Genomic DNA, 26,908 nt, shown 5'->3' on the forward strand with positions numbered 1-26,908 from the left:
TGAGCTTACTATTACTAACATAAAATAAGCTAAGATAAGCTTAGCTTAGTATTGCTAAAATACAATAAGCTAAGCTAAGCGTCGCTTAGCATCACTAAGCTTCACGCAAACTCGCTCCAACTCACTTACAACTGCTTAAAAGTGCCTCTGTCACTCTATATGACAAGGCCCTTGTATTGCTCAGCAGCAAAATAAAATACCCCTGTCAGTCTCAAGCCCCACACCTTGGACTCACCAGTCTGCATGATGCCCCACTAAGCCACAGCAAATATACAATAACTTGGTGCTGAAAGAAATATAACATGCATTAAAGGAGTGCATGTAAAGGGAAAGTAGGAAAGCCATAGGAGTACATTGCAATAAAGAAATATGACATGCATTACAAGGAGTGAATGTAAAGGGAAAATAGGAAAGCCATAGGAATACATTGCAATAAAGAAATATAACATTCATTACAAGGAGTGCATGTAAAGGGAAAATAGGAAAGCCATAGGAGTACATTGCAATAAAGAAATATGGCATGCATTACAAGGAGTGAATGTAAAGGGAAAATAGGAAAGCCATAGGAATACATTGCAATAAAGAAATATAACATGCATTACAAGGAGTGCATGTAAAGGGAAAATAGGAAAGCCATAGGAATACATTGCAATAACTACTGTTGTATGCCAGTTAATTCCCTAATTCCAAAAAGAAAGTATATACTCCCATGTATCCAGTCTTAGCATTAGGAGGTGTGAGTAAACTTACACACTGAGAAGAGTGTACTGGAAGACGCAACAGTCAGGTTTCAGTACAACATGCATTTCACTGGCTACAACCCAGCTTCAGATATGAGACATATACCAACATTCTGACTGACACAACAGTGTCCACAGCAAACAAGCATGGTCCCCACCTTGCAAAACTGAAAGGTCTCCGCCTATCTAACCTATCATTTTATAGCAGTGTCCTGTAATCACAGTGAGAACTGCAATTACCACACAGCAGGCTGCATGCAATTACTAAATGGTGGGCACCAATTGGTGCAGAGGCCATCACATGCACATGTGCAGATACCTACAAAAGCAGCCTGTACTTGCTGTCCACACTTGCAATAATATCATTGCAGCAACTGGAGAGAGAGAGACAGACAGACAGACAGACAAACAATCAATCAAACAAACAAACAGAGGCAGTTGGAGACCAACCCAATAAATAACAACAAACAGAGGCAGTTGGAGAGACCACCCCAAAACAAAAAAAAACAGAGGTGGTTGGAGACACCAACCAACCAAAACAAAAAAAAAAAGAGGCAGTGGAAGACACCAACCTAAACAAATAAAAAAAAAACATCAACAGGTACAACAGACTGAGGTGAGAAATACAAAGGTAAGGTATGTAACACAGATGTATTTGCTGGCATCCGAATGATGTGTCTGAAGGGTACTCTACATTCTGTGAACACTCCTTATGTGGTAGCAGTCCGTATCTATATGTATATGCAGATGTGCATAGAGCAAGGGACGTACTGCAACTGTTAGTGAAGGCTGGACATATATATGTATTTGAAGGTTGCTATGTGCACATATCTATGTAGGTTGTAGTGTGTGGCATTGAAAACAGCAAGCAGTGCAGGTATATGTCATGTGGTGGTTAAATGCTGTGGGACTGAGTTACAGCCAGTGAGGTCTGCTACGGCTATACAGCCTGAGGACAGCGAAATGCATTTTGCACAACACTGTGCAATATTATTACATAATTGTATGTCTCACATCTGTTCCATAATTGATATTCCCACCATGAAAGGTGGGCAGTATATGTGCATACATGTGCATGTATATGTACAGCAGTGGCTGTTTACAAGTATGTGTATATATCTATATATATATATATATATATATATATATATTGATATATATATATATATATATATATATATATATATATATATATATATATATATATATATATATATATATATATATATATATATATATATATATATATATATATATATATATATATATATTTATATACACACACACACACACACACACACACACACACACATATATATATATATATATATATATATATATATATATGTATGTATGTATGTATATATATATATATATATATATATACATATATATATATATATATATATATATATATATGTATATATACATATATATATATATAAATATATATGTATATATATATAGATATATACATATATACATATATAGACATATATAGATATATAGATATGTAGATATATAGATATAAGATATATACATATATAGATATATATAGATATATAGATATATACATATATAGATATATATAGAGATATATAGATATATACAGATATGTATGGATATCTATGGATATATATATATATATATATATATATATATATAGATATATAGATATGTATATATAGAGTGATATATAAATATATATGTATATAAATATATATATATATATATATATATATATATATATATATATATATATATATATATATATATATATATATATATATAGATATATATATACACATATATACATTTATATACATATATAGATATATATATACATATATATATATATATATATATATATATACAGTGAGAGAGGGAGACACAGGGTCAGACATATTGCAACAGGTGCCTGGTGACCAAGGCATGGACTGAACACCAGTGTTGATACTGCAGTGCCATACCCCATTCCAAAACACTTTACCCACTAACTACCAGATAGGTGTCAGAAGGGAACATGGGATACAGCTGGACAGTAGCCTGCTCTTTGATATTCACAGTGTCACACTAGTCTTGTAATCTGTCTACGTGGTACGTGTCATCACAAACGATGTGTCATGTAGGGAAATATAGGTCAGTGTTCCCCTGTACTTATCACAATGCCCCATGTGGTATGTACCTCACATGACAACTACAGCAAGTGGAAAGGCCACAGACATACCTCACAAAGGGTAATACTGCCCTGAAACACATACCCTATGCAGGCTGACTCACATAACCACAGCTACAGTGCATTGCATACCGGCCACCCAGAGGTTACCTCTGCCAAGCATACAGAGGTACGCCACACCCATAATAGTCAGACAACCACCATGTCAACACCTCACAATCCCACCGGGATACACGGCCTAGGTCCCTAATCCCCGCAACCTCACTAAACAGCACATGCTGGAGGGGTAGGCTCCTATTGGCAAATATGCCATACTCTGGAGTAAACCACCCAGCATGAACAAACAAGGCTCCTCAGTAGCAGATGTCAGACATACCCCTGATGATTGTCTGGGGGATAGGTAACATGCCCTGGGAATCACCTCTGTGTATCCGGTTGACAGGAGAAAGTGAAATCTAATTACATGTGTGTCAAAGGCCAGTGTAACATATGGCTAGGCTGCTGTAGGCCCCAGGGACAATAACGTATTACCAACTTATGACACAATGCACACAGACATGTACACAGTGCAATACCTGCTATGTGAGGTGGAGTGAGTGTGACAGTGAATGTGTGCAAGGTCTGTGATGGTGTGATAGCTAAGTGTGAGGTTGTTTCTCTCATGGTCGTTTGTGTCCTAAGTGTGAGGCCAGAGAAAGATGTGTCAGTTATTGGGATGCAGACATAGTAGGATGGTATATGTTGTGACATAGTTCCTTGTGTACGACTGTGTTGTCCCATCATTGGCTGAAGCAATACACATATGCTGAGTAAGTGGTACTGCTGGTGAATCTAGCCGACATTTGAACTTTTGTACCACCTGAAGCTGTAGGCCTAAACAGCACAGTATGGTGTATGTTCACATTCCCTGGTAACACTGTCTTGTGTGTTTCCTGTAGTCTGCACAGATTATATTCCTCAGGCATAGGTATCTGTAAGTAGGGGCACACAGTACTGTAAGGTACATAGCAAATGCTCATCTGTGTCAGCATACATTTGTGTGTTGTATGAATGTCTGATATGTGTGTAATGATGCCTGTACCATGTCCGCAATCACATGTGTGATGCAGGGTTTGCGTGTGTACCTAGCAACATGTATACTCTGTTACAGCAGTATGCCAGCTATATTAACAACTGTGCACATATGTTAGGTAGGGGTATGGCATCAACGTCTAGGGTGGGTTACTGGTTATACTGTAACTGTACTTCACATTCATTGCAATGGATGACATATTTCTGCATGCATTAGCTTGATATGTACCCCCCTGGCAAGGCTGTGCATTGGATCCCAAACAGTGAGCTGAGTACTGGTGTATACTGGTGTGTCAGATGGAGTGTGGCAGGCACTGTCAGCCAGGTGTGGGCTGAGCACTGATATGTGGTATTGAATGTGTGTATCCTCTGACAGACGAACAAATGCTATATATGGCAGTTAACTGATATCTGTACTCTATAATGTTAAGTGTGCCACATGACTTGCTCACACATATCGTTTACTTGTCTTCCAGGATTATGGCTCATCACAGGAATCCCTGCTACACAGCTGCAGAGGAACAGGAAATCCACCACAGCCTAGTTCAGCACTATACCCTGCTGTTTTCCAGGGCCAGCCAGCACCAGCAGGAGCGTACTGCATTGTGGCAAGAACTTGTTCGTTGGGTAAATGACATAGGCATGCATAACCGGACATATGAGCAGGTACGCCATCACTGCAGTGATTTAATTAGACATGTCCGGCGGCGTGCATCTGATATCCACAGACAACAGCTTGCCACAGATGGTGGGGTGGCCATACATTCCCCCCCTCACCAGAGTGGAGGAACTGCTGCTAAGTGTGGTGGCTCCTGGCCTACAGCAACAACAACATCACACATGTGTTGTCATGGAGGCTGGAGCCACCCAGCATGGTGACATGGAGCGTGCAGGTAACATGCCCTAGCTGTAGACTACTGTTACCTGTATTGTTACATTATGCATGTGTGCGATGTGTACTGTGTTTAGCAGTTGTGCTATCTATTGTGTGCAATACTGATAATTTGAATAGTATCTGTACACCTATGCCTGTTGTTCTGCTGTAGTTTAGCACATTCACAGTAGCAATGCCACAGTTGTGGCCACTGACAAACTGTGTGATATTCTTGCAGGTCCCTCTGGTGTGACAGCAGGAAAGACTTTAAACTTGGTATTGAACTGCGCATGTCATAGGTGAGGTGTAGGCCATGTACACATAACACACCTATGCATAATGCATGCTTTGCATGTTTGCTGTGAGACGTGAAACATCTCAGTAATGTCAGTAGCTGCCTCAATCACATGCAATGCACAGAGCATCAGACTCAAATGTGGCAACACTGTACTGCACATTGGATAGGCATAGCTGACATACATGTACACAACATAACATGTTTGTCATATGCAGTACACCTCAACATGCTACTCATAGTGTAACCGGACACCCGCTGCTAGGTCACACTTCAGTATCCCACATGTCATCCACACACCACACATAATATACCTGAGGGGGTAGGAGCCTAGCATGGGGCTGTGCAACACTCCTCAACACATAACACAGTCATGTTAGGCAATGCTCCCCACTGGACACCTCACACACCCTTGTGCAATGTGGCTGTGTAATTGTGAACTTAGCTACAGCACTGCGGTTCAGGTACAGCATGCTAGGCAGTGGTCTTGCACATTTTAGTGGCCTTGAGTGACCACATGATGCATGATGATGATTGCTAATGGCACTACACCCCATACTGTTACAATGGCCATGTCCAGGATGGGTATCCCATCACGTATACATGCACCACTCAGCCCGTGTGTGTACATAGCATGCATGTGCTACACCTGTGTCCACAATTATCTGCTACAGACACAGATGCTGCAATCAGACATGGAAATCCATGTGACACACAGATAACACATGCAGCCATGGTATGTATACCTGTGTGTGATGGTGCACAGGACATTGCAGAGCTTATAATACTTGCACAGAAATGTCGTGTCCTTGTACACATTGTGTTCCAGGGTGTAGGCAATCACTGAACATGTACACACATGCACCACAGCCATGTACACTGTCATTAACTATGGCTGTCTACACTCACACTGCATAGACTTGATCAACACTTATTCTGCATGCTGACACATGTGCGTGACTGTTTGCCTTGTGATAATGTCACCCACCTTCAACCAGTATTGAGTATGATTTGGATTTCTGTTGTGTGTGTGTATCTGCTGTAGTGAGGAGTGTGCATGTGTTTCTGTGTTCCTGTGTGCATGTGTTCCTGTGTGCCTGTCTTCCTGTCTTCCTGTGTTCCTGTGTGCATGTGTGCATGTGTTCATGTGTGCATGTGTGCATGTGTTCATGTGTGCATGTATGCATGTGTGCATGTGCAGACCGTAATGTGTGTTTCCTGTCTTCCTCTCACAGGTGCTGAGGTAGGGCTTGGCGAAAGCAGCAGGCAACCTGAAGCCACTGCCATGGATAGTGATGATGATGACACATGTATTTTGGCACAGGGAGATTTGACAGGGTCTGTCGTTGGTCCACCAATCGACAGTACACAGCGTTCAACCCATTCTATGCACACACTCATACTGCCATTACATCCCTCACCACCAATGGCCATAGGGGAGGGACAGCATACAGTTGGCATTGACCAGGAGAGTGTAGTACCCCTGGCACGTGCATCCCCTCACAGCAGCCATAGCCATAGACCCGGAACAGTACCACATAGGCGGAGGTCCAGGGGTTCTCGGGGGAGCACCACTGGATGTATTGCCCCTGGCAGGCATGCCCTCACAGGTCTTACGACGACCACTATGTTCCGGGCTGTAATGCAGGCTCAGGCATGTATGGAATGGTACACCAGGCAGGGACTAAGGGTGCAGAGGGCACATAACACCGCTAGAAATGACAGCATCCATGACCTTGTCGGTGCCATCCGGACATACACCGAGTTCATTGATAGACATTGGGGGCAGACAATAGATGCCCTCCACAACATGTCTTCCTCGAGCCAGGACCATTATTCCCTGACAGACTGTTGATATTAGTAATATTATAGTTGATATTAAACATTTTACTGGAAATGTGGCATTAGGACTGTTATATAGGAATGAGCAGACTCCTGACATTGAAACTGACTATATATTTTCTAAACCTTCTACTTTTGTACCACAACTCCATGCATATTTGGAATGTTTTGAAAAAGCATGTATTTCTGGTTTCTTAAAGATGTTTGGTGACAAATGTAACAAACCTAAACTAGAATTTTTCAATTTAAGTAAAGAAGAGATGCAAGCTATAAATAATTTACAGAGCAATAAAAGCATAGTGATTCGGCCAGCAGATAAAGGAGGGGCCACAGTAATATTGGATAGGGATTTTTATGAGAAAGAAATGAATGATATGTTGTCAGACCAAGCCACTTATAAGAATTTAACATCTAAAGCATTGAATGATTTAATTAAAAATGTTTATGCAGACTTGTATGATATGCTGATGTGTGCTATCATAGATAACAGTCTATATAAATATTTTCTTATTGAAAAACCTTTAGTCCCTATATTTAGAGGATTACCCAAAATTCATAAGAATTTCGAGAAGCCACCATTGAGACCTATTGTTTCAGGCAAAGGTTGGCTAATGGAGATCATCTCTATTTTTTTAGAGAAACAACTGAAACCAGCTGTAGAATCAACAGACTCCATTCTTAGGGACACATAACAATTTCTAGAAGCACTATCATTACTAAATAAAGATAATCTCATAATGGAAACAGACTACTTAGTAACCCTGGATGTGAAGTCCTTGTTTACTTGTTTACCTAATGATATAGGCACTGATTATCTTAGATTATTTCTAATACAGAAAGGGCTCCCTAGGGACCAAGTAATTAGGATCACCATGTTATTAGAATTGGTATTAAGTAATAATGCCTTTATGTTTGCAGACAAGTATTTCCTACAAGTAACAGGAGTGGCGATGGGTACTCCATGCGCCAACTCATATGCGAATTTAGTACTTGCATATTGGGAACATACTTATATCTTGAGCACCCCTTTTTTCACAACACATTAAACTTTATAAGAGGTTTGTAGATTACCTCTTCCTTATCTGGGGAGGCGACCAATATTTGCTGACAGATATTATTACTTACATCAATGGCACTACTAATTTTTTGACATTAACTAGTAAGTACTCAAGAGATTCTATAGAGTTCCTAAATGTTTTATTACTGAAGGAAAGAGATGCAATACACTCGGTAATATATAGAAAACCATGCAGAAGGAATGCATTTCTGCATATAAATAGCATGCATCCCCCCCATGTACATAAGAATGTGGTGAAGAATCAGGGATTAAGATGCTCTAGGCTAACTAGCAGGAATGAAGTTTTTGATACAGCTGTGGAAGACATACAGAAGAACCTCTTAATGAGAGGCTACCATAAAAAGGAGCTTGAGGTATTACATCATGTTGATAGAAACAATAGTGGATGCCCTTATATCAACAGGATTAATACTCGGAATCAGAATAGGATAACACATAAGAGAAGAAATAATACTACAGGCAACAGAGTTGTCATTCCATATACAAACCACAATAAAATGATAACTAGTATAATTAAACAGAATTGGGGAATCTTAACTTTAGATGAGGAGATTACTAAACTGGTAGGCCAACATCCAAGTTTTAGCTACAAGAATACCAAATCACTAAAGAGACTCTTATGTTATGAACATAATGAAAAAAGAATATTTTCGGTGAGGAAGGGGACTTTTCCCTGCTATAATTGTAATCACTGTCAATATATCCTTAAAATGGATCACTTTATACATCCTGATGAAAATATATGCTACAAATTTGATTTTTATGCTAGTTGTGTATCAAGAAATGTTGTATATTTAGGAGTCTGCCAAAAGTGCAATGATTTTTATGTGGGGAAAACTAATAGAACACTAAGAGAAAGAATCAGGGAACATTTATACGCTATAAGCAAGGAGAATGAGACCAATGCCTTAGCCAGACATGTCATTCAAAATGACACTACACATAAATTTAAATGTATGGTTTTGGAACTCATACATACTACCATGAGACTAGGAAATACCAATAACTTTACGGAAAAGGAAGAGAATAGATGGATTATTAGGCTACAGGCTGATAGAGGACATGGCCTCAATGACAGAGCTTCCATAAAACCTTTCTTGAAAGACAGACCCCGAGACACTAGATGTGTTTAAGATTATTATTATATATTATATTTCACATTTTGTATATATATATATATATATATATATATATATATATATATATTGTTCAATATACATATTTTAACAATATAATAATATACATATATATACATGAATAATGCTGCCAGTTTTAATGTATATATATTTTTTAAATTAATTTTAATACACATTTATACTAATTTATGTTCCATTAGGGAAGATTTTAACTTTATAAGATTTACTCATGAGCGTATTAGTGATTTTGTACATAGTTTTTTATGTTTAATTGGTATTGTGATTGGATTAATCAAGTGATTTTATTGGTTAGGAATGTGTTCAGTTAAGAGTATTTAATGGGCTTATGTTTTTTTTGGTTTTATTGAAGTCTGAGGAAGCGCCCAGTGAGGCGTGAAAGCGCTTACTGAAATAAAGGATTGGTTAACTACAAGGTTTGCTTTGATTGTCATGGTGTCTCTTTCATTCTGTTTGTGGATACTGTTTCTGTATGTAGTTGTGCTGGAATATAGTAAGTATTGGTATCCTGTGTGTTTTCAGTATTCTGAGATTCAGTATTTTGAGTTTTCAAATCTTTTGAACTTTCAAGATGGGGGGTTCAGTCTTTTGAAATTCAAGATTTTGGCTTTCAGTCTTCTGACCTGAATCCATACATAAATATATATATATATATATATATATATATATATATATATATATATATATATATAGATATATATATATATATATATATATATATAGATATATAGATAGATATGTTGTGGGATGCAAGACTGGACAGGAAGGACTAGTGCAAGCTATATTAAGAGAGAGAGAGAGAGAAATATAATGTGGTTTGCAGGATGTGGAGCAGTTGTTTGGTTCAAAGAGCTTTGGGATGACATAAAATGGAAGATCTCCAGGAGAGTCTGGCGGAGTGTTGTGGTAAATATGGAAGCTATAGATGGTAGTAAACTTACTGGTAGGATTAAAAAATTATAGCTTGGGAATGGACAGGAAAAGGCAAGAGAAAGACATCAGACTGAATAGGGTGGAAAAAGATGGAAAAGTCAAAAGGACAAGAGTATCTAGGTACAGGTTATCTGAGAAAATATGAACAAGTGAGCTAGATACACTAATGTCAAGAGAGTAAGTGGGAGATGAGCTTACAGACAAGGAGAAGGAAGCCAGGCCAGATGGACAGATGCAAACAGCAGTGATAAGTCATAAAGGAGAGATAGAGTCAGAGTGCCTTTGCAAAAGCCAATGCCATACAGAGCACAGGAGGGGAATGAACAGAGGCGACAATTTAGCCAAATAAGAGAGACAGTGGGCCAAAAAAAAAAAAGAACAGCATGGAAATCTTCCAGAAACAGTAAGATGGGGAAGGGGTTAGGTGCAACACAAGGAGGGATTCAAGCAGCACAAATAGTGAGAAGGGTTAAAAATGGTTTTGGAAATAAATATGAAAGGTTACAGATAGGTGAGCCAGTGTCATGAGGAAAGAGATGAGGAATGGAGAGCTATTGCTATAAAAGAGACGAGGATAGGATTTTTGGTAATTGAAAACTCAATCAAAAAGGGTAATAAAAGTTTAGACATGACAAAGAAGAGAACTGATTTTAGTGAAACTGGTCTTGGCATTTTGCTAGATGAGGAAGGAGGTGACTAAACTGATTACCTAGGGGAAGACATTGATGCATATTACGGTAAACAAAGGCATAGATGACCTCACAGGAGAAAACATGAATATGGGTGCACTGAAATGTTAAATGAACTTAAAGGGCAGATTAGAAGATCTTATTTCCCAGTTTGCCATCAATTAAATATAAAGTGACTGAGATGTAAGGCATCAGGAATAATCAAGTGAAGTCTTTATCAGCCAATGGTTATAATCCTACTGTGATTTCTAATGACACATAACAATATAAAAAGACAATAGCATGTAATTTTATGGAAGTGGGTTATGTGAACCTGAAGGAGATGGTTAAAGCTAAGTTATAGAACTGGAGACAAACTGATTAATGAAGCAAGCTATGTGAAAGGGTCAGCCATGGACAAGGACTTAAGGCTGTGGCAAAACTGGAAAGAAATGAACAGAGCAGCTACACAGGAATAAGAAGCTAATAAATACGACAACAGGCAAAGCATACAAGAGATGGAAAAGAAGGGACAGAAAGTCGTATGACTCACAATCCATGTAGGCAAGTAGAAAGGCAACAACGAGTATAATGGCAGTAAAGGAACAAGCTGAAAAGGAAATGGCAAATGGGGGGGTTCTTACTAAATAGCAAAAAGCAGGAAGAGAGGGTCAGATTTGGTCAACTTCATTATGAAAGACAGGGATAAAGCAGGTCTGTACACAGATGATGGTTGGCAAGTAGAATCAGTAACAGGAATGGCTGGTAGAAACTGAGATTTCTGAAGGGATGAGATCAAAATTGTTGGGGGAAGCTGTATCTAGCTTTGTTACAGCACATATTAGATTATTTGCATATGTCTAAAAACACTGTCTAGTTTATGCAATGTAATGTAAACGAAGGAAGGATGGAAACTACAAACTGTCCTGCATAGATTATTCAGTGATGATTTTATTGCACCACGTCCATTTCTTCATTTTTATATCTCGTAAAATATTACTGGTGAACTCATAACCATACTGTAGGTGGAAGCCATGAGGAAAACAAGTGAAAACAAGCTAGAGAAACAGCATAAAAGTTAGATGGTATAGACAAAAGTCTTTTCTTTTCCATCTCTTCTATGCATTCCCTTTTGTCATATTTATTAGCTTCAGTCAAATGCGAAACAAATGCAAGAGAGTCTAAAATATATTCAAACGAAATTATACATTGAAAATATTATGCTTAAATATATTAATTAATGTTGTTTTACAACAACCACATGATTATCCGACAGCATTTGCTTATGCATTTTATAGTCAAAGGTATTTTGTCTGTCTTCTTTAATTAAAAAAAATTAGAGTTACCTTTCCTATAGGAAATTCAAGCTTCATTTCCACTCCAATGGGAAGATCCTGCAGAGGTACTGATGCAGAGGCTGAATCACTGTCTTGCTCCTCAGTTTCAGGTTTTATATAATCCTAGAAAAAGAAAATATGATGGGACTCTGTCAGACTGGGAATTCAACTATTACATGTGAAAAGAAGCTGAGACTTTTGTTTCCTCCTTTGAATCCAGGCAGCTATGCAGTAGCTCCTTTTCCCTCACCTCTTTTACCATCTAATATCCCTTTTACCTGTTGCATATTACGTGTTTAAAATAGCTTACAATCCTATTCTTCCACAAGCAAACTCAGTTATAATTTGTCATAATCTGTACACTGCACTGGCAAACACAGGCTCAGTTTTCCTTGTGTTGAACAAATGCCCTGTTTTCATGGCTGCCAGGGCAATCATCCACTAAAATGACATTAAGAAAGACCATTTGCTTACTCTTCCCCATACTGCATTACTCACATGCACTAACACTAATCCTTACCTACCCATGCCCTAACATCAAAGACTGATTCAGCTGACATCACTACTGCCTGACAAGTAAAACTTTTGCGGGCTGCCAATCCTCTCAGTGTACCACTTCCTGCTATGTATCGCAACTTCCTTCCTGCTGAAAAAGCCTTAGTGTGAAGGAAGGTGATCCTGTGCTGTTTTTTCAGCACAAATCATTGTTTGCAGATGTTTTTCCTTTTACCTTTGATTATTTGCTGCTAAGTTTAGTGACTCCACTCTTTTTCCCTTGTCTGTTTTGGCCTGGGCTTATTTAGAAGTCATCACTACAACTTCAGTCCCCATTAAGTGTACAACAAGAGTTATATTAGGTATCTAAATACTTCCTATACTTCTGGAACCAAGGAGGACAGATCTAAGCATAAACCTGAAATAGAGGCATTTCCTGCTTAGTTCAGAGGTCATCTTAAAAAAAAAATCTAGAGAAAAACTGTGCATAGTTCCTAGTCTTCTTCTTTTGGCTTTTCCCAGTTAGGGGTCACCACAGCAGATCACCTGTCCACCCAAGATTAGAAGCAGAGTTTTACAGTGTCAAGTTGCCAGCCTGATACCCAACCTTCCACAGAAGGCACACACACACTCATGCCTAGGGCCAATTTAGAGTGTCCAATCCACCTAAAGCATGTCTTTGGGATGAAACTGGAGCACCCAGAGGAAACCTACGCAACCACAGGGAGGACATGCAGACTCCACACAGAAAGCACCCCAGCTGGAAATCGAACTGGAGAACTTCTTGCCATGAAGCGGCAATGCTAACCACTGCACCACCGTGGCCACCCGCATAGTTCCTAGTCACAGTAAAAAGTCTTATTCTAAAAGATGTGTTAAGAGTAACTTATATCATGAATGCTATAGTTCGCCCTTTGCTCTTTGTTCAAGTAAATAGTCAAGAAGACAATGGGGTGTTCTAGGGAAGCTAAACTGAAACTGTTTTCATTAACTGTGGTGGAACATTTCACATTATTGGAGAGACCATGTAGAACTCACTATTTCTTATGTTTCAGTTTTTCATCTCATCCTCCTCTCAGAGAGATGCTTATATTCCCAATGCAGACTATGATCTCCTGGTTCATGCACTTAAATGACTGGAAATGCAATTGCCATCTGGGAGGCCAGACACCCTGTCTTCTAGTACAAGGGCTACAGACACAACCCCCTACTTCCCCAAAAGTTTCCGCAGCTTCTTCTCCATGGCAGTTGCTTGAACAAGTCCAGCTGATATCCTTATTGTTGTTAGTCCTTCTGATGTCAACATTCATCCTTTCCACCCAGGCATTGATCCCACTGACCTACGTTGTCTCTGCTTTGGTGCTACTAACACTGGTCTGTCTAGCATCAGTCTTGCTGATGACAGTTCACTCAGTATCAATGGTACCGGCATCAGCTTATCAGGTATCAGTTACGTCGGTACTGGTACAGCTGATGCCACTATCTCTTGGTAACACAAGCAGAGACTACCTTTCTGGCTTTTGCCATAGCACATTGTGATTTCCAGTTGTTTGTGTGTGTGTGTGTGTGTGTGTGTGTGTGTGTGTGTGTGTGTGTGTGTGTGTGTGTGTGTGTGTGTGTGTGTGTATGTGTGTGTGTGTGTAAATGATATGGCCATTAGCAGATGGAGGGGTATGCAATGTCTTCCCCTCAGGAAATGCACATTTCTGCACATACCCCATGAAGGTTACCACATATCTGGGCTGGTAGGATCAAGCTCACATGCAGACTATTGCTACGTGTCAGGTACCTTTCCTCCAATCATTTTTTTTCAATGTAGGGATTGGACCCCCACCTCCCAGTAGGATAGATGGACAATATCTGTCATTTAATCCCATCCATCCCTGCTTGGCTTCTCCAGCTCCCAAACCACTATCTGAGTTCAGGCAGTCAAAGACAGGGCTTTATCACTCTATGACAGAGAGCCAGGCATTGCTGTAGGTTATCTGAAGAATATGCAAAAAAATATTAATAATTTCCTCTGCAGTTTCTGGGTTTCATCCTTAAGACTCCAAAAGAGCATAATTCAAATCAGTTACAGTCCTTTACTTAACTGCTCCTCCTTCATTAAAGTATCGATTATCATAACTATTTATCTTTTCACTTCAACCAAAAAAATAACCAGTTTATACTACTACGTTATATTTAAAATGCCACTCAGTAAGACATCTTTGTTTTTTGATTTATTAATGTTGCATAGTGTCAGTTATCCTATAGAAGCAAAATCTGGCCACATTCACTATTATCCCTTGATCCATTTCTTAAAATATCTTCTGTACTACTTCCCAAAAAGGCATCAAAGATACAAAGCTACTACACCTACCATCAGTGATTTTCACAGATTTCCATCTCACACAAAATATGTCTTTTTTCTCTCAAAATAGTGAGCGTTAAAAACACAAATTGTTGTTAAATGCTAAAATTAATAAAATAATCCTAACAAGAAAATACAACTAAATACTATAATTTTTTTGAACGAATCAAATCAAAGTAATATTCATAAGAATTTGTTTTTGTCTCTGATTTTAAGCTTGATTTCTGATTCAGAGAAAAGGGTCAACAGCTTTGACCCCAGGTGCTCCATCTCAAATGCTTTTGAAAGAATGCAGTGTTGAAAGTATCTGCCATTATGTACTTGTATTACACATAAATGCATGCCACTAAAGCTATCACTTTAGTGGCCAGCTGCAGTACAGTTCTCAACAACAGTATCAGATGAGATAGGCTAAATTTGAAAATGTCGATGCAGAAAGTATGTGGATATTCGGCACATTATGGTGGCTGGTATCCTGCCTATGATAAAATAAACAACTTTATCCAGATTAACAAAAACTCATATGCAATCAACATTTCAAAAGGAAATGGACACATTTTCATTACTGAAGAGACCTATTTCACTTAACAGCTACATTTAAGTATGCTGAGTTCATTCACATGAAGGCAAACCTTTAATACTAACTTCAGATACAGAATATTTTCTTCACCAAACATATTTAAAAATTCTTTATATGCTTCCTTCTACATTCATGCTAAGCTTTATAGCTAAACCAAAACAAAACTGTATTCCTTGCATACACTGACAAATTACAGTCCCTCAGAAAGCAAAGAAAATAGATGCATTCTATGTGTGCCACTTATCACAAGCCCCCACCCCCATCTTCAAAAAATGCTCAATCACAGCAACCACTCAGCTTTGGTGACAAAACAAGGCAAAAAGAACAGAACAGTAAACAATTCAAGAAAGTTTTTTGCCACATCACATAGAACTAAAATATTTACTGTATTGTTTTCTTTAGTCAGCACCATGCCTTTCCATGTTCAACAAATTTATTACATTTTCCAGATCATTACCACACTTCCTGTGTAAAATGCTCCGGCCTCCTCAGAGAAGTTCACCTCACCATTTCAGAACCACTACTTATCACAACAAGTAGAGGCCATAGTTCTAACTGAAAGACCAGTAGTCTATTTCAAGAGTGGCGACAGAAGATGTATCCAAAGAGACCAAAGAAACATTTCTAGAAGGCAAATCACATAGATTAGGAGTTTTTACATCTACATAGGATCCGCAGAAGGAAGACAAAAGAGGTACTTTCCCCTAGATTCCTTTACATTTGGAGGAGTTGTTGCAAATGATGTAAGAAAGAAGTAGATGGCCCAACAAATTTGGTGTTTTCTGCTCAACATAAACTGTAACAGGTTAGCAAATCCATATAGTAGTCATCCTGTTTGGTCTATTCATTAGCTGATATTTTACAAAATGCAACTAGCACTGCTCATAGGTTCATAGGTTCATACTAGGCTATCTGCCCTAGGGCATTTATAAGCCTGGCCAGAGTGTGTTTGGCTTTCGCCACCCATTTTAAATTAATTTTGTATGCCCTTTTTTGAGGTTAGTATACTGTGCCTCTGTCTAACAGTGACACAGAAGTGATACCCGGGGTAAACCTACGATCCTCCATCCACTCATCGAGATTCCTCTTGAAGAGAGTCAATGAGGGACTCTGCCTAACCTGGACTGGGATTTTATTCCAGAGTGAAGGGAGCCTCTGGGTTATGAATCTGTCCCTCCAGCATGTCCTATTTATTTCAGTGCTGAGGTTCAAGTCTCTTGAGCGCATAGCTCGATGGGATTTGGATTTTCTGAAGTGCAGCATGTCCATTAATTCCGGGTTGGACATGGCTTTATACATCAGGCACAGATCGCCTCTGAGCAGGCGGTATGCCACTGAGTAGAGCTGGAGTTTCTTTAACCGGGCAGCATATGGCATTTGTTTGAGCCCTTTGATCCTCTTGGTGAGGTACTTTTGGGGTCTTTCCAGTTGCTGCAGGTGTCTGGTAAGGTGCATCCCAAAAGGGGCATTGTACTCAATTATGGGCCTGATGAGGGATGAGTAAAGAGGCACAATGACCTCCCCTGATCTAGATGTGAATCCCTTCATGATTAGGTGGGCTATATAAAATGTTTTTCTAACCACTTTGGCCATGTGGTTGTCAAATGAGAGATTGCTATCAACTTGGGTCCCCAGGTCCCTAATTACTTCTTCCGTACTTAATGGATTACCACTGATGTGGTAATTTGTGGGCACTTTGTTTTTGCCAAAGGGGATGACTATACACTTACTGGCGTTTAGCTTGAGGCCATGGCTCTGGCACCAGTTGTCTGTTTCTATGAGGCCCTTTTGGAGGATGCTTGTGTCAGCTGGAAAGTCGATTATGGCGCCCAGTTTGCAGTCATCTGCGAACTTGGTCAGCCACAGTCCTTCCGTGTTGGCCTGTACCTCTGAGAAATATATACCGAACAAGAGAGGTCCCAGGACTGAGCCTTGTGGGATGCCACTTGTAACTGGTTTGAAGTCTGACATGGCTCCAGCAATTCTAACCATGTGGGTTCTGTCCTTGAGCCAGTTTGCAACCCATCTAGTGGCATAGGGGTTTATATTTAAGGTGGTGAGCTTATCTATAATGCACGAGTGGGGTATTGTATGGAAGGCTTTTGCGAGGTCCAGGTAGGCTGTGTGGACCACCTTCCCCTCGTCAATGGTCTTGGTGACTGTATCAAAGAAATCGACCAGGTTTAAGAGGCAGGATCTGCCCTTAACAAAGCCGAACTGGGTAGGATCCAGTGTCTGTAGGTCCCCAATATCTTTATTTATAAGGTCCATGATGATCCTTTCCATAGCTTTGCAGACCAAGCTAGTCAGACTTATGGGGCGATAGTTTCCAGGATCCGTTGAGGCACCACCTTTGTGGAGAGGGACCACCGTTGCTGTACGCCACTCTTTGGGTACATATCCTGTAGTAAGGCTGAGATTGAACAGTAGTTTTATGTTTGGGTTTAGCTCTTCTTGGAGTTCATGTAGAACGCAGCCCGGGACACCGTCTGGTCCCATTGATGCTGTGTTTTTTGCTTTGGCGAGGGCGGCTCTTACCTGAGCATCTGAGATGTCAGGGGGGCAGCACTCTGCTGGGATAGATATTTGCCCTTTTGGTGGGGGGGGGAGTTTGCGCTGAACCTGTCAGCTAGGATGTTGGCAATGTCTGTGGGTTCAGGGTATTTTTTGTCATTTTAGACTAATTCTGAGCATATCTGGGAATTCCCACCCAGGTTCCTAACATAACTAAAGAAAGCCTTGTGATTATCCTTAGTGTCCTGTGCAATTTTTCTCTCGAAGCTGGCCTTAGACGATTTTATAAGTGCCCGTAGTTTTTTGCTAATACTGATCAGAGATGGCTTCCCTTTTTGGGATTTTGCTCTATCATGTAGTAGCTTCCTCCTTCTATTGTATAGTTTGTTTGTGGCTGGGGTCCACCAGACAGGACATCTGCCTTTGGAGGATTGGGTCTTGGTTTTATTTGGGATTGCATGATCCATGCATTCCTGAAGGTGTTCATAGAATGTGTTTATAAAGGATTCTATGGTCTGGGCCATATTTTCCACAGGCCCGAGGGCTTTGAAGGATTCCAACTCAGTTTTGAGGAGTGTGAAATTTGCTTTAGAGAAGTTTTTCACTGTGGTTTTCTGGGCAGGGGGTGGGGTCGGGATGTGAATATCCAGTGAGATTAGTTTATGGTCTGATCTTACCAGTGAGGGATACACTTCTGGTCTGGAGCATAGAGTCCCCATGTTGGTGATGATCAGGTCCAGTATGTTTTCCCCTCTTGTGGGAGTGGTAACAAGTTGTTCCATATCATTTGAGTTTATAAATTCTAGGAACCTTTGGGCTAGGGTGCTGGAGCCAGAATAATGCTCCCAGTCTATGTTTGGGTAGTTGAAGTTGCCCAATATAATGGTGTTTGGAGAGACCTTCATATTTTCCACTGTTCTCAGGAAGGCCGAGTGGAGTTCCTGGGTTTGGGAGGGTGGTCTGTAGCAGGCTATAAACTGGAAGGCAGTTTTACCCACTGTTAGTTGCACATGGATAGTCTCTGATGCTTCGTGCTGTGCCACCAACCTGGAGGTGTGGGTATCTTTGACAAATATTGATACTCTCCCTCCTTTTATGGTTCGGTCCAAGTTTTGGGGCCGAAAAGCATGCTATGAGGTATAACCTGGTAGTGCTGGGGTGCTCTCGGGAGCCTTGAACCATGTTTCTGTTACTGCACAGATATCAATGTTCTCCATGCTAAGGAGAGTTTCGAGTGCATGCATCTTGAGGTTTAGACTTCTGGCATTGAGTAGCGTTACTCTTAGTTTCTTATCCCTTGTGATACCTATGGAGGTGGGTTTGTCTTTTGAGCCTTGCCTAAAAATGGCACTATGGGGGTAGCAAGAGCCTTTGCCAATATCCGAAAGCCCAGGGGTGATAGGTGCAAGCCATCCCTAGCGAAGCATCGTGGCTTGTCGAGCATGTCATCCCAGGCTGGCAGCCATTGGATCCCCTTTGAATTACACCAATACTTAAGCCAATTGTTGAAATTGATCATCTTGTCTTCATATTGTAGCATCATTCTTGGTGAAGGTAAGATGCTACTCAAGGTCAGGGTCATACCGGCCTGGGCTACATGCTCAGAGAGCTCCTCTATGTCTGTTTTCATGTAGTCCAGGGAGGTACATCTCAGGTCATTCACACCAGCATGGACAATGACTGAGTCATATTTGTACTTGCCTTGGAGTGACCGGAGTGCTTGTGTTATGTGGCGGATCCTAGCGCCCGACAGGCAGCTCACCATGACCTTCTCCTTGTTCAGCCTGGTGAGTGGGACGTCAGTGTGCCTGACGATAGAGTCACCTATTACAAGTGTATCAGGTGTGTTGTTAAGCCTTAAGGGCTGTGACTCTTCGGCACACTGGCTTTGTGAGCTATGTGTTGCACGTGTTTTGTTTTGGGGTAGCGGTTGCTTGGGTATCTGCTTTGGAGGTCTCTGCTGCTTAGGCAGATTTTTATTTAGAGCCTCCAAGTATGTTTTTGTGTGTTTATGTGTTTGGTTTGCTGTCGTGGTAGGTCTATGTGAGACTGGAATTGTAGTGAGTGTGGTTTCCTTTTCCTCCTGACTGGTTACGCCAGTACTGAGTTGAGAGAGCTTAGCCTCCAGTTTGTCTATATGGTTGCATCTCTCACATGTGTTGGAATTGGTTGGGAAGAGGAGAGGGTTGTCTGTGTACATGAGGCAGTTGTAACATTGCCTCAAGATTCCCAGATTCACCAGCTGGACCGGAGAGGAGAGTGACAACTGACCTTTGGACATGCTAGAACAGTATTGGGAATTCCTTTATAATTGAAAAAAAAGGGCCAATGGGGAACAAGGTACTCAAGGGGAGTTTGTGAGGGTGTAGTGCTTTTAATTTTTTAGCGCTGACCTATATAATTGCTTTAGTGAGCAAGTGCCAGGTAACTTAAATGCAATGTGCTACAGGTAACTTAAATGCAAAAATGACAAACAGTAACTTTCATTCAAGTGAAACAAGGAAATAAGTACAGTAAGCAATGCAGATATCACTAGGGATCCACAGAAGCGCTGAAAAGCTGCATTTTAGGTGGAATTAGCGTTTCAGGGAAATAACAAGCAAACAAACAACAAGCATACAAACAAAGCTAGATTCAGCAGGCCTGGATCTAGTCTATGCTACAGCAAACAAAGTGTACCAATTTCAGTAAGAAACAGTTCAAATATGCAGGCACTATAAGCCTTTAACCAGGAATTCCCAGCTCAGAAGGACAGAGTCCAGCCTCTCCTCCCACAAGAGTGCAGACCACGAACCTTCTTAATGTAAAATAACTGGAATGAAGCCCAAGTGCTTAAACCAGAACTAATACACTTTTAGAATAACAGACACTGAGCCCTCAATCAGCAGTTCCCAACTTAGAAGGATGTAAGCTACCTGTCCTGCCACCACAGTGCAGGCCACAAACCTTTCTAATGTAAAACAACTGGTCTGACGCCCAAGTGCTTAATCCAAAAGACTTAGAATGATAGCTACACTTTAATCAAGTTACTACCAAGCAGTAATAAATACAATTGAATACTTTAAAGAATGTCTGGATTAGTGCTCAAGTTATACAAACAAAGCTAGATTCAGCAGGCCTGGATCTATTCTATGCTACAGCAAACAAGGTGTACCAATTTCAGTAAGAAGCAGTTCAAATATGCAGGCACTATAAGCCTTCAACCAGAAATTCCCAGCTCAGAAGGATAGAGTCCAGCCTCTCCTCCCACAAGAGTGCAGACCATGAACCCTCTTAATGTAAAATAACTGGCCTGAAACCCAAGTGCTTAAACCAGAATTAATACACTTTTAGAATAACAGACACTGAGCCCTCAATCAGCAGTTCCCAACTTAGAAGGATGTAAGCTACCTGTCCTGCCACCACAGTGCAGGCCACAAACCTTCCTAATGTAAAACAACTGGTCTGAAGCCCAAGAAATAACATAGATACCATACCATGATCCTAGTTCCCCAGAAGGCCAGCCACATGTTCCATTCTTCTGTGGAGAGCTCAGTGTGGATTTTACCTAAAGTCATACTTAACTCTCTGCTATAACCTTGAGAAGACATCGGAAACAGAGTATTGCTGTCCACTGTCCCTCCTCAACCAAGAGTCAAGGAAAATGGATAGATTTGGGAAGCATGCTTTTGCATCTACCCTACTATTTCTGAGGATGATAAATTATCTGACCCACGTGTTTTGCTCTCAGCATGCTTTAATGGATAAACCACAATGTGTGACAGATAGTTTAACTGATAGTTCCCCAAAAAGAGTCGGTTAGGCTACATGTCTCAGATTCTTCTACCATGAGCAAAATCATGGTCTATGTGGCAGGATGATATGGTATAAATGTTTGGTAGCTCTTCTGACTATGCTTTACAATGTTTGTTGAGGACACCAACGTGCCATTTTAATGGCCCTTCAATGTTCATACTATAGACTGATGAGCACCTGCAGTAGAACAAGAAAATATGGGACTAGGCCTCTGGAGAAAAGGTATTTATCAAATCTGTCAGTTAAACCTTGATTGCCAGAATCCTTGTGCAACATTCACGGATGATCCAGTCTACCAATCTATGAGCACAGAATGATGGATATCAAAAATCAACATCCAAAAAATGGTGTTCAAATCTATGGTCTAGGACATATGGATGTCCTTGATCAGAGCCTGAGATGAGCAGCTGGCCAGACCCATCACAAGAGAAAAGCAAAAAGACAGATCTACAGGTCCAGGATGACATCAGATTAAGGATTCAGCCAAGCAAGGGCAATGGCTCAATGGTATTCCATGTTTCTGGACAGCTCCATGTAGAAGTTACAGACCCATCTGTAAACTTCAGTATAGGCACTTACTTTGAACACTGCAGCTAGCCCAGGTAAACTGCAGAAGTGCTATTATGAATACTGCGGAATCCCTGGCAGAGTACACAGAAGTTATCCTGGGTATTGCCGGCATTACCAGAATGACTAGATTTGTAAGGAGGGGATGAACATATTATGTTTAAAAATGTAGAGTAAATCCAAAAGGGATTAATGCATTGCATTAATTATTTTCTTCTAGGTACAAATAAATGGTTTCCAAAGAAGTCTATATGTCCATCAGGCTGTTTAAGTTTAGTGCCTAGTGCTTGCATTTGAGAGGAACTATATATGTACCATTTAGTTTCTTTTTCAATATGCATATCTTAATGAAGGCAAATAAGAAAGTCAAGCTGTACCAGAAGCAAATGCACAAGTGTACAGCCAAATTCCGAAGGTACATGTCATGCATTCATGTGCAGCCATAACTCTATAGCCATGCATGTATTCTACTGATGTGCACTGTGCCATATGTAGTGATCGATACACAAGAATAATAATTGATATACAAATAAGTCTGCTCACGCATCACCACAGGTAAATAATCATTAAACATTAGGAAACAATGTTCTAGAATGAAATGTATTTAGCACATACATCAGACATCCCCGTTATACGGCATCCATAAATCACATCACGAATTATCAGGTCTCAGTTTTTACTGGAATCACCCTAGACCCAAAATATTTTGACCACCCCCATGAAGGCCACTAGTAGTGATATGAACATCCAGTCCAGAGTATACCTCTGTCAAAAGCATCTTCTTCCAGTTTTAAGTGCAACACAGATGATATTTCCTTGCTCCGCATACTGACACAGCATAAGCCATTCTGTTTGCAGTGCCTTTCTGCCAACATACACTAATGAACAAGTTAAGCATGCAATGGCACAAGCAAGAGATGTTGTACTGCTCACTGGTTCCCTTAATTAGAATAGCTTCACATTCATTCTCATAAGAAGCACTGTGCAAGGCACTATTCCTCAACATTACTGCACAACACTCAGAGATAGATATTAATAACAGAATACAGATCAAACATGCCTACTACTATTGCTAGCACAACAATACTCAGTCATGAAAGTCGTCTGCCATTACCTAGGAGATATGCCTTAGCAGTGCAAATATTGCTCTACGTGTTGTCTTTTCTTTCACCAATGAAAATAAATCCAGTCTTGTCTACCTAACCTTGTGCCCCTCCTCCTGGTTTCTCATTGTTCCTCAATACAAACTCCAAGCCATGTACCACACTTCCCCCTCACTGCTACCAGATATACTGACTGTCAGAGGCCTAGCATTTCTCATTACTCATGCTAGGAAGGTACAAAACTCCCCTCCTCACACAACTGCCCTACAGCTATCTCCTCATCCATATCTAAACATCCATTCAGCTGTCTGTGCATATAATATTTATAATTTACAAACTACCTGTAAATATTCTGTAATGTCTATAATGCACAGAAATTCTAAAATGCGGATTCATCGAAGTCTCTGTTTAACTACATGACTGCTCTCATACTGTATGACGTGAATTGTATTGCTGACTTCATTTAGTAACTGCTTCCCATGTTACATTTTTCCCATACTGTCCTTGAATATGGGGCATTACAGTTTCAGATGGTATGCCAACAAACAGTTATAGTAATTTTTGCTACTCATTTCTGCATACCTGCTCCAACTTCATACAAGCTCAGGTAAATGTAATATTTTAAGGTGCCAATATTTTAAGGTGGTAGCATTTTTGTTATTCAAAGACTGATTTGCCAACAATTCATTCTTAAATAAATGCTAGATCAAACAATGCTGTCTCTCATGTTTGAGAAGCTACTTTTTGAGCTCAGATGGGACTCTCATGGGTTCTGCATTCCTTAACATGCAGAGACCTTGGAGATGACTATATTAGGTTTGAATGACTTGGGTGATTCTGCCTCACCCCCACCCACAATGGATGTTGGCAATTGTATTATTCATCAGTAGTCATTGCAGAAACCTCACCTGCCCCATTATGCATTTATCAATCACAGGTGTGTAAATTATATCTCAGCTTGCAATACTTTCCCCATCTCCATTCTCATCCAAGCATTATCTATTATGCAAAATATATTATGATACTGTAAAGTTCTGAAGTTTACCAATACATTTCTAAATGTAAGTAATCCACGTTTCCATTAGTCTAAAGTCATTGCTTATAAGTTTTTGCACATAAAACCCTTTGAACACCTTTGCCCTCAGTATAAACAGGTTCCTATTAGAATGACGAAAACGCATTTTGTCGAATGTGTTTTTGTCGACACATGTAGGGCGAACAGGCAAAACAGCAAAGCGGCTGTTCAGTGAATTCTTTCCCAGGGGCCGCTTTGTTGCTTTGCCATGTTCTGAAGTGTAGTGTCGTCCCTTGTCCGGTATAGCTCCTGAGCGTGAATGTGCAACAGTCACTGACCTTAGGGTTAGGGTGAGGGTTAAGGTAAGTGCATATGTATGAAAGTGTTTACTGTTTTTTATTTTGCGTTAGATGTATGGTTGAGTTACGTGTGTATGTGTTTTCAGCTGTTTACTTTTGTTTTGGGGGGTAGAATTAGGGTTAAGGTAAGTGTGTATGTGTTTGGAACTGTTTATGTAAATATGCGAGAGTTACTGATCTTAGGGTTAGGGTGCGGGTTAAGGTAAGTGCATATGTTTTAAAATGTTTACTGTTTTTTTTTTCGTTAGATGTATGGTTGGGTTACGTGCATATGTGTATTTAGTTGTTTGCTGGTTTTGGGGGATTCTAATTAGGGTTACGGTATGTGTGTATGTGTTTGGAAGTGTTTAATGTTTTTTTTTGGGGGGGTGAAACAGCGATTTCTTTCCCTAGGAAAGAAATCGCTGTTCTGTGGTTTCAACATTTCCAGCTTTCACTGAAAATGTGTTGATGAAACATTGTTCTCTGTTTTCAGGGTTCAGTGTTTCAATATAGACCTGTATAAACGGCTGTATGAATACAAAGTATGTTGTAAAGAAAATAAGTTTTCCACAATCTTTGTGGAGGAGCTTGTAACCAACCATCCTCTACATATTATCATTTTGTGAACCACACTTTAAAAAAAATAATCCATAATCCTATTCACAATTAACAAAAGTTTGTCAGATTTTCATATGCTGTATGAGAGGAAATAATGGTCTGAATTGGACATCTTATTTTAGGGGGCAACTTGTGTTGAATGTGTACACTTACATTCCTGTATATGTAATTGTGTTTAACATTTGCCTTTCTACCTTCTATATTCCAAACATTTACCTTCAGTACTTTCCAGAATTCTTCCACAGTAACCTCCATCTTGGTCTGCAACTTTGGATCCATATAAAAGCAGAAGTTTTCACTGGAGTCCGACCTTGCAGCATCCTCAGCTGGGGTACTCAGCCCATCTTGATAGGCTCCTTCCACAGTTACTCTGTACTCCTCATTTGCTGAATCAAAATAAAGACAATAAATACATTGCATACCTCAGGCAAGGAAGAAAGCATTTATGGATAATTTCAGCCTAGTGGCTGACTTAAATTTTGACTTGATTACTTGTTCAAAGGATTTTTTGAATTAGTTTAATGAAGCAATACACAGAGGTACAAATAAAATGGCTAACACCTACATGTGTGAATTATATTTTTTGGCCACTTTATTGAATCTCACCCAGATCCAGAGGGTTGCTGCTATGAAGAACTTCCTCTTTTTCCTACTGTGCAACAACTCTTGAGCTGACTATTTACAGCAGTTCTGTAGAAAGATTCACTCCCTGCATGGAGGGGAATTACACCCATTAAAAGAGTTATAAGACCTTTAGGATATTGTGGCTGATTCAACCAAAAGTACATTTTGACTTGCAGCTTTTGCTGGATATCCCAAAACCATATACATAATGTTTACTTTTTATCACATCTTACTATATTTATATTGAGTTTTATTAATAACTTTTTATCACCTTGCTGTATTTATAATGAGTTTTATTAGTAACATTTTATCACATCTTACTATATTTATGATGAATTTTATTAGTAATCCCTGACAAAAAATGTTCTCCTTGAGAGCAAGTTCAATCTAAACCTTTCGGTCACCTGTATAGGCACTTACTGGCAGGGGAGTGGACTGCATTTGTTTTTAAAATATAATGTTACAAAAACTATATGACTTAGTAGACCAGTACATACTGCTAAGGGTCATACCTATTAGATTTAGTATTAGTAAACAAACTTCACAGAAACATCTCACTAACAACACACCATCCAGTAACAATCATTCCCACTGCATCAAAGCACCACGCTGACCAAAATATACAGCTCATAAGATGAGCATGATTCTTTAAGCGCTTTCGACAGCTCAGTCACCTGACTTCTTCAGAATAATTCCATGACAAAACAAAGCCATATTTATATAAAAATAAATTCA

General features: G+C 39.8%; 1 protein-coding gene across 1 annotated transcript in view; it reads right to left on the bottom strand.

Annotated features, from left to right (window-relative positions):
* LOC122804254 (cytosolic phospholipase A2 zeta-like) overlaps positions 1 to 26,908 on the bottom strand; it is a 1,019,603-nt gene that overhangs the window by 768,377 nt on the left and 224,318 nt on the right. Inside the window, exons 8-9 of the mRNA XM_044074015.1 lie at positions 25,766 to 25,935; positions 12,178 to 12,291 (exon numbers count right to left, since the gene is read on the bottom strand). Coding sequence (XP_043929950.1) covers positions 12,178 to 12,291; positions 25,766 to 25,935 — 284 coding nt within the window. The remainder of the gene's footprint in view (positions 1 to 12,177; positions 12,292 to 25,765; positions 25,936 to 26,908) is intronic.

This window comes from Protopterus annectens, chromosome 6.part0 (genome assembly GCF_019279795.1).
Source record: "Protopterus annectens isolate FY-2018-M chromosome 6.part0, PAN1.0, whole genome shotgun sequence".
NCBI lineage: Eukaryota > Metazoa > Chordata > Ceratodontiformes > Protopteridae > Protopterus > Protopterus annectens.